Here is a 9,198-nt window from a genome sequence, read left to right as displayed (position 1 = left end):
AATAATAAATTGAATTTTGTCTCTTATTTGTTTTTGTCTATAAGCACATGCAATATCAATATCAGTGCTCAGATGACAGTAGCTTCTGGGAAAGGTGCAAGTTGCAATAAACTGTGATGCCAAGTGCTAAGGATACATGCTATCCAGTCACAGCAGATGAAACTTTTTTTTTTTTACTACTGAGCAAACATCATTGTTAGACTTTTTTAGGTTCAATGATTCCACAGCATGTAGATGTTATGGCGTCAGTGACCCCATGGCCTTGGCGGAGGTTTGCACTTTCTGAGTGCTTCTAGTTGTAGTATAATATTAATTTACAGTTGTCATCATGTGGATTCTCTATGTTGTTTTGACTGCAGCGACTCTCTGGTGTGCAAGGGATTATGGGATACATGAAAACCCTGGATGGCCATTACCAGCACAGTATACATTTTGTGTGCTAAAAGTGACTGTTGAATGAACAGTTTCACAAAATATTATTTTAAAAACAACCTTCATTTGTTAATTTATGATTTATTGTTTGTAAAAGCAGGATTTTTTCCCATGAAAATGACAAGGGGGAATTGCATTCTTTGGTTTTGGGGGGACGCAGATATAATATTAATTATAGTGAGTGGTGTTTTAAATGCAAATTAATAAATTGAATGTGAAACGAGTCTACTACTCTATTTATAAAAGATGAGCCACGGAGATTGGGAAAGGAATATTAAATCTGAAACGTGACATTTTGTCCATTCTTAGGACAGAGAAACTTGTATCAGAAAGCAGAAGTGATACTGGGCCTTCTACTAAACACAGTCCTGAACATCCTGCCACCTATGAGTCACTGTGAATGTTGTCAGTGGAACGTTTAGCGGCTGATGACAGAAGCCGCACATTGCCACACTTTGGTTTTGTGATCAACTTAGCCACAAATGTCCAAAGCGGAGGAATGTGAAACTGCTTCGGCTCACAAGCGCTGTTTGTGGCCAAACACGTAGCCGCACACAAAAAGATTACTACAGCGCGAGCTCCGGCTATCACTCGGTTATATACATGCCTATAAATAACCAGCCAATCAGCGACGACGCGAGGAGAGTCAAAGAGACCAATCAGAAGGGGAAAACTTCCAAATTAACTCAGAGGGCGGCCGTGGTTGGACGGCTGTGATATCATTTGCGATCCGGCACGCTGGTCCACGCTGATTGGGAGATACTCTGCAATCGTAGCGGTGTCGCGAGCGAAGGGGGCGGGCTTCCATGTTTGAATAGGGAAGCTTGCAGGCGCGCAGCTGCTCCTCATCCAGTCCGGTGTTTGCAAAGTACTGGAACAGCAGCGAAAAGGAGGCGGACGCTGTTCCGTGTGACAGCGGGGATACGTGCTCGGCAGCTTCGCTCCTCTCTCTTATTTTTCTTCTTTTTCCAACGTGAAAACGAAATTAAAGTGCAGCTAAGTTCTATTTATTTTTTACAAGTTGAGACGCGGGAAGACAATGGACGTTCTACCCATGTGCAGCATCTTTCAAGAACTTCAAATAGTTCACGACACGGGCTATTTCTCAGCCTTACCTTCACTGGAGGAATACTGGCTGCAGGTGACTATGTGTTTATTCAAATGCTCCTTGTGTGGCTGAACAGGTTTGCGCAGAGTTCGATTCGACAGAAATGCGGTGAAAAAACCCGCAGGTGCGCAGTGTTTAGACGGAGCCCGTCCCTTGACAGGCTGTTTAATTATCAGCTTCCTTTTTATGAAGTTTCGGCTGAAGTGGATCAGTGTGTCTGTCACACTGTCACTTTGTTCCATCTGTTTTGTACTTTCACCGGACACCAAGTTTAAATGGCACACATTTCGAAAACATGTCCTTGCTGTTTACATTTGAAAGGAATTTCAAAAACTGTGTTTTTTTCTGGTAGTATTTCTTCTTCAACGCAAACTACGTGCTGGAACGTGATCGTCTTATTAATCGATTTATATGTATCAAATGTCAGCTCTTCGCATGAGTTGACAGCACAACTGGAAAACTGTATGTGTGCAGACATGCACACATCTGCCGTCCGGAAAGCTGTTTGAAGCGTGCTGAATGGACGTGCGTTTGCCACTTTAATAGGTCTGAGTCACTTCAGCCCAGTTTATGTGCACAGGAGGAAGGATGTGATTGCATGAGGAAAAGCAGCTGAACGGCTCATGTTGGAGGGGAAGTGGAGTAGCTTCCTTAAAAGGACTCTAAAAAATATGTTCGGTGTGTCATTCAGCAGCCAAAAAAAAAAAAAAAAAAAAAAAAGTCGAGGCGCTGCAGTTTACGGGTTTAAATAAATGTACTAGGTTGTGGATCTGGCGAATGCAGCTTTTTTGTCAAATATTTGAAAAATTAGCATTTTGCGAAAAAGAGCAGTGTTCAGAGGCAATAGCAACGTTGTTGTGGTTAATGCATTCTGTTGTGAGTTTTGTAAAAAGAAAAAAAAATACATTGTGGTGGGCGTGTATTTTTTTTAACATGAAGCATTTCCTGTTCAGAAGGATTTTGCAGATGTGAATAATCCCTCATTCACCACATTTAACAACTGGAAGGCACCAAGTGTGCATGTTCCAGATCAAATTCAATCTAAAATCACTTACTTTCAGTGACATTATCTATCTGCTCATCAGATTTCATTAACATGCACTTGCAACTTTTTGAGTTAAGTGTTATCTGCCGAATATTCCTCTGGATCTCAGTTCTAGATCATATTTTAGATCACCTCCAACATTTAATTACTCATTTCCTTAACATTATCTATCTACTCATCAAATTTAGTTGATCTGTTCATATATGCCAGTGAAAACAATACCTCCTTGGCAGAGGTAAAGAACAAAACAAAATGCGATAAGTAATGTAAATTTAAAAAAAGAGGCTGTAATTGAAGTTTTCTCTTTTGTTTACCCTCTTACAGACGTGCTTGGAGTTGGAACGTTATCTACAGAGTGAGCCTTATGTCTTCACATCTGACCTAAAGTTTGATGGCCAGGAAGATCTCTGGAGTAAGTTGATCTTAGCATGTGGGGACAAAGCCAAGGCAGAGTCTGACCCAACGCTTTCTGCGGCCCATCAGGAGGACAATCAGGATACCCAAATCTTGGACACCAACAGTGTGAATTCTGATGCCAGCAGTGAAGCTTCAGACAGTTCAGAGGAGCTCTCGCCCACACACAGCTTTACCTCCAACCCTCTGGGTTCTGTCTTGGCTGGCTCTGGACCTTTTAGCCCCTCCGTCATTAGCACTCCTCCGTCATCTCCAGAGGCTAATTCCGATCCCAGTGGCATTACAAATGGCTGGGTAGGCACACACGCTGAACTACACTTGCCGGTCAAAATCCGGACCAGTGGGATTGGAAAGAGTTCGGAAAAGATGGGACTCGTCTGTGGAGATGCTTCACCTGATGGCAGGAGGAGGATACACAGGTGTCAGTTCAACGGGTGTCGTAAGGTTTACACAAAGAGCTCCCACCTGAAAGCACACCAGCGCACTCATACAGGTGAGGTGGCGATGAAATGGTATCTGTAGAGTAGTGCTCGGGGGGGGGGGGGGGGGGGGGGGGGGGGGGGGCTGCTGCTCTATAAATTGCTTTAATCCTAAAAGCCACTTTAAACAAAAAACAGCTTCTGAGTTATTCAGCTGTGCACCTTTTTAAAGGCATTGTTGAGCCATTGCGTAATGTAACTAGAAGCTCACATTGCACCGTGTCCTCAGCTGAATCGCTGCAAGTCCTGGCTTTGCATGGCTGGATACCTAAACTGTGACCTAATCATTGTGGAATGTGACTGAGTGAGGAGGGAGTGAGCAGGGGGGAGGGGCTCCACATGGCAGATAAAAGGACTTCAAAACAGATCGGGTTTCACCATGGGAAAGGCTGAATGGGTGTGGAGCCAGAGGCACAAAGTTGGAACATACTGCATGGCCATTTGACATTGGTTATTTCTGATTAGTGGCATGAAATTGCTCACGCACCTCATTTTAAGATGCACAGCTTCGCTCTGAGCATTGTTCACATGCCTCACGTTGTTTAAATGCATGCATAAATACCAAGCAACCCATCGAACAGGTTCAGTGGCATATCAGTCTTGAGACTTGTCATCATCTGGCCTGCAGCTCACTGATTTGAATGTATTTAAATAACAGCAGTGAGCACAGACTGACCAGCCAGTCAGCGCCTTTTTTTTTTTTCCTCCTATCATGTTCAGATGTGAATGAAGTTAACTGTTCTCTCTTTTTTTCTGGCAGGTGAAAAACCATATAGGTGTTCATGGGAGGGGTGCGAGTGGCGTTTTGCACGAAGCGATGAGTTGACCAGACACTTCAGGAAGCACACTGGGGCAAAGCCATTTAAATGCAGTCACTGTGACAGGTGAGCCAAGGCCACTTTCTGCACACACCACAACTGTTGATGAGCCTTTGGGTGTTGTTACACAAAAAGAACCAAATTGATTTCTTTCATAGGTCATCTATGACACTATGGATTTTAACAATTTGAAGATGCCTTTTCTTCAGATAGCTTTGAATCAGTATTTAACTGATCTCTTGCCAAAAGTGTCAGCCACTCTTTTGAAGCACTCTAGTTGAGGGACCTGTTTCCATATAGGGTTTGTTTACCACTGGAGAGCAGTGGTACAATGCTGAGAACACTTCACCCTAGCATTCCCCCTACCCAAAAAAGTGTGGGTTTTCTTTCTATGACAACAATACAGTGGTTTATAAAATACATAAATTAAGATTACAGCATGCACAATAACATTTAGTCTGTACAATCTGCTCCCATAGGAGGTTTGTGATAGCTTTTGTGTAACATGTTGTGCAGCTAATGGTCGATTGAGACAGCCAAACATCTGCATTTTCTTCATCTGATTTGCTGTCCAAAAACAATGAGTTGTCGTGATGATAAATCACTTCTTAAAACTTCAGAGGTTTTTCAGCTTCATGCACTTGGAGTGGCAGCAGAGAGAAAAAAAAAACTGCTCTGACAAAAGTCAATGGGTACAGGGTATTTTTCTCCAGGTGATCACTTATTTACTCATTTATTATTATTAATTTTTTTTTTTGTAACAGTTGTTCAGGGGGTTGGGGGCTCTAACATTGTTCCAATAAATATAATGGACACTTTTCTCATTTGAATGCTGTTTACTAATCTCCTTGACCCCTTCTTTCTGCAGATGTTTCTCCAGGTCTGACCATCTGGCTCTCCACATGAAGAGACACATCTAGAGCAGGACAAGTATTAATCAACCAACACAGCAAAGGGGAAAGTAGATAAAACTAATGCAGTCTCCTCACCAGTCTCTTGGTTGAACTGTCCCAGAGCAGAGTGGCAGGAGTGTGTTCCAGCCAAAGCATGCCGTTTTGCACCATACTGAAACCCAGTGCCTATGGGACCTCTCTATGGAGAAAGGCGCTCTGAAGTTTGTCTGCTACAAGAGGACAAAATCATGGATGGGAGCAATTTTGATTCAGATGGACTTTTAACACTTAAAAAAAAAAAAAAAAACACTTAAAAAAAAAAAAAAATAATTAAACAAAACAAAAGCAAGAAAAAAGACACAAAGAATGAATGAATTGTATGTATGGTGCATGATGTTTTGAGGACATCTTCCGGACAGCAGATACACTGGTACTTTAAAAAAAAAAAAAAAAAAAAAAACTGTCTGAGGTAAGCATGTGTGCACTGTGAATGTCTGAAGTGTGCTGACAGGCTGAGGCTGGTGCCGCTGATGCTGTGGACTGAGTGGGGAAACGCGTTCCGTTTGTGTTGCTCTTTGTGGCAGTGTGAGGATGGCACCAAGACTGGGAGATTTTCTGACACGTTTGAGGCCTTGGGTTTGACCAGAGAGCACACCATCATGTCCTCCGGTCAGCGACCACCCTCCCTCTGGTCACTGTGTGAGAGGAGCCATTTTTGTTCTTCCCCTCAAATTATTATTATTATTATTTTTTTATTTTTTGGTGCAGCTACTAAATGTGCAATGTCTTATATAACCTGTTTTTTTTACAAGCTACAAAGCTCATTTGTAGTCCAAATGTACAAGCTGTGTGCTTACAGGTATAACACAACTATATTATAACTTCAGTATCATAGACAGGTGTTGCATGGTTCTCGGGTTTGTTCCTTTTCAGTTTCCACTGTAATCAGGACTGCAACTAGTTTCAGTTAAAGTGCAGCTAAAACGCAGTTAATGTTACTATATTGTACATAAAGCCTTGGGTTTTTTTGTTGGGGGGGGGGGGGGGGGGGGGGTGTTTTTTTTTTGTGTTTTGTTTTTTTTTTTTTTTTTACTTTAACAGCCGCATCCCCCCCCTCATCGTTCTTGTTTTGCATTTGGCTGGAGGTTTTAACACTGCTCACAATCACCCTTTTCTGCTTTATCTTTTTGCACCTTTATTTTCTATCCAATAATGCACTGTTGTCTATAATGGTGCCTTATGCAAGTGACTCAACCTCGCAGTGGGATGTCTTGTTTTATTACCAGTGACTCTTATGTTTATTTTTATTTTTTTCGAGCTGTATCAAGGCTCAATTTCAAAATACTTTGTATCAGTGCTTAATGATGTAAATGTGCAAATGGAGCCCTGAGTTTGTTTTGAGTCAGGACGTCACTTTAATGTTAAATGAAATCCGATGATGTGAATAAGAGAAATGTCATGTTTAGAGCACTTAAATTCATTTATTAAAGAGGTTACTACTGCACAGTATATATTGTAGTGCATTATGAAACTACATACAAAATGAGCAGTTGAAATTGAGGCAAACTGATCATACTTCAAATGTTGTTGGACTTGAGCATCCAGCACAGCTCCTCCAGCACCATCCTGTCCCTCCATCATTGCAAGTGGTTGGAAGAAAAAGCTAAAGATTTATTGTAATTAACAGGCTGCAGTTGGACAGGCCTCGCCTTGTACTGCCCCTCAGTAATGAATTGCTAAAGACTTTGTTGGCATGGAATCTGTCACAGACTGCTGAGTGTGTAGGTTGGTTATTGACCTGTCTGGGGAACATTGTTTTAGCCGAGTTGCAACAGTATTTTGAAAACTACATGAGCAACTGAAGGGCCGGACATGCTTGCAAGGAGATCACCAAATTATTGACATTAGGGGGAAAAAAAAAGTATATCAGCCTGTAATATCTCCCCTAAAGGTGAATGTGTAGTTTTACTTGGATATATTTTTCTTCTTTGTGGGGAGTCAAATAATTACAGGGGTTATTGCTAGACTTTAAAGCCAATATAAAGTGATCTAGGCTGCCCACTCTGGATCACTGACCCCCGCAGTAGTGCAAAAGGAATTCGATGTTGCACTGTGGCACGCTGTGACATAGATTTCAGATCGCATGAGTGCGAACTTGAAACTGCTTGCTACAATAGATTTGGAGTGCTGGCGATGGGTTTTGTGTCCCAGGAAAGGATCAGCCATTATGTGGAACAGCAGCCAATACTGTTCAAGCAGTAATTGAGCCTTGATTTAGCCTTGTGTTTGCTCACATCTTTAACGCTTTCCATCACTTCCCTTTCTCTGTCCCAACTGTTCTGTCAATCTTACACACAAACAGCTTTGTTCTCAACTGAATCTTTGTATAAAAAAAAAACTTTTTTTGTAAAGTTCTGTTTATGCTTTATGAAATTTTTATTTGAAATTGTTTTGCAAAATTGTTATATTTCTGTATGAATGTATTTTTTATTGGAATAATAAGTTCCTATCTGACTTTAGCCTGCTTCCTTTGTGTCGTTTGTTGATTCGCCTCAGTTATGCTTAGTTATCATGAAAGTGTTCTCCTTCAGAAGGCTCACGGCTCGTTGAGGATGAATGGCCACATTTCGGCTTGGTTCTGCCCTGCGGTAATGTGGACAAAATTAGATTAGTGTGACAAGCACCGGCGCCAAGGGTACTAATCTGACATCTTGAATTTATCTCTTTAATAATTAATTAGAAACACAGATGTTTCATGCAGTATAAAGTCTGTGAACATGAGTTAAGAAATCATACAGCAGGGATTAAGATCCTCCCCAAAGCTTTTCTTAAATATGTAGGAGCTGCTTTAAGGGCACCGCTACCTTCACCTTCCTGATTTGTTAAATTCCAGCATATCTCCTGAAGGAGGGACTATTTCTTTGAAGCACCTGGTATTTAAACTCAGTCCTGTGTTTCCCCCCCAAACACCCCCTAGAAAAGTATGTAAAATCTTAGTTTGGAATTCTAGGAGCGACTGCTCGCTCCTTGGAGCTAGATAGTGCTCATCAAAGCACTATAAATAATTTATCAACAACTCTCACAGCCCATGGCATTTAATTAGAGAGCTGCTTTTATACATTTGTTAGATAATTACACTACTTGACACAGATAATGATACAAAACAGTGGTGGATAAACCAAAGAGCTGAGTTTAACTTCCAAACTAACAAGAAAATAAGATAAAAGGGTAAAAACAAGTTTTCCCCGCTTTACTACCCTGTTTACGGTGTTGACCTAGAATGGGCAGGCAGCTTATTAGCTCCTCTGATTTCCAGTAAAAAGCCTTTTGCTTTATAAATGAAAATGCTAATTAAGTTCACTTTGGAGAACCTCCCACCTTTGGACCTGTGAAGAATTGTGTTATTGCCTCAAATCCTGCAGCTCCTTGATCTCAAACTGCTGCCATGTTTGAATTGTTGACCAGAATCACAAATCAACCTGTGTGATGTCCTGAATATGTGGCCAAAGTGCAATAAAGCAAGAAAGTGTGTTCCCTCTCACACACACACACACTCTTCAGTTTAAACATGGGTGATTACATCCTCTTGGGTGTTTTTGTAGCTGGCTGTGTTGGAACCATAGAGAATAAAAAAAAAGAAAATACTAGGGTTGACATCAAGCTAGTTTCTCTGATATTTTCACCTGCCATATTGCACATGGAACTGCCACAAGTGGTGCATTTGGGGTAAAAATCAGTGATTGTAAATGGAATCCAGTAGCCTCTTTAGCCTCTCTCACACAGAAGGTGTGTGTGGGGCGTTCATGTGTAGCACTAGCCACTATTTGCTACAAACGCCTCACAAAACACCACATGGTTATTGACACCAGCCAGTGTGTAGCGAGTGTTTTGAACATGTCCGAAACCCTCGTCAAGTGAACTTCACTCATTGCACAGTCTCCTCTTACACATCACTAACTCACAACACATACTCTGGTTGTGGAGAAGGCTGAAAAAGCACCAGATTGTT

General features: G+C 41.5%; 1 protein-coding gene across 1 annotated transcript; it reads left to right on the top strand.

The window, feature by feature from the left end:
- The first annotated feature begins 1,268 nt into the window (after positions 1 to 1,268).
- Positions 1,269 to 5,668, top strand: klf6a (Kruppel-like factor 6a). The gene is made up of 4 exons (XM_034171902.1): positions 1,269 to 1,573; positions 2,910 to 3,492; positions 4,239 to 4,362; positions 5,165 to 5,668. The coding sequence occupies exons 1-4, from the start codon at positions 1,472 to 1,474 to the stop codon at positions 5,214 to 5,216; spliced, it is 861 nt and encodes a 286-aa protein (XP_034027793.1). The 5' UTR covers positions 1,269 to 1,471; the 3' UTR covers positions 5,217 to 5,668.
- Positions 5,669 to 9,198: the final 3,530 nt, after the last annotated feature.

Source organism: Thalassophryne amazonica, chromosome 1, assembly GCF_902500255.1.
Source record: "Thalassophryne amazonica chromosome 1, fThaAma1.1, whole genome shotgun sequence".
Classification (NCBI taxonomy): domain Eukaryota; kingdom Metazoa; phylum Chordata; class Actinopteri; order Batrachoidiformes; family Batrachoididae; genus Thalassophryne; species Thalassophryne amazonica.
The sequence above is the reverse complement of the archived record's forward strand: the minus strand, read 5'-3'. Positions and strand labels throughout refer to the sequence as shown.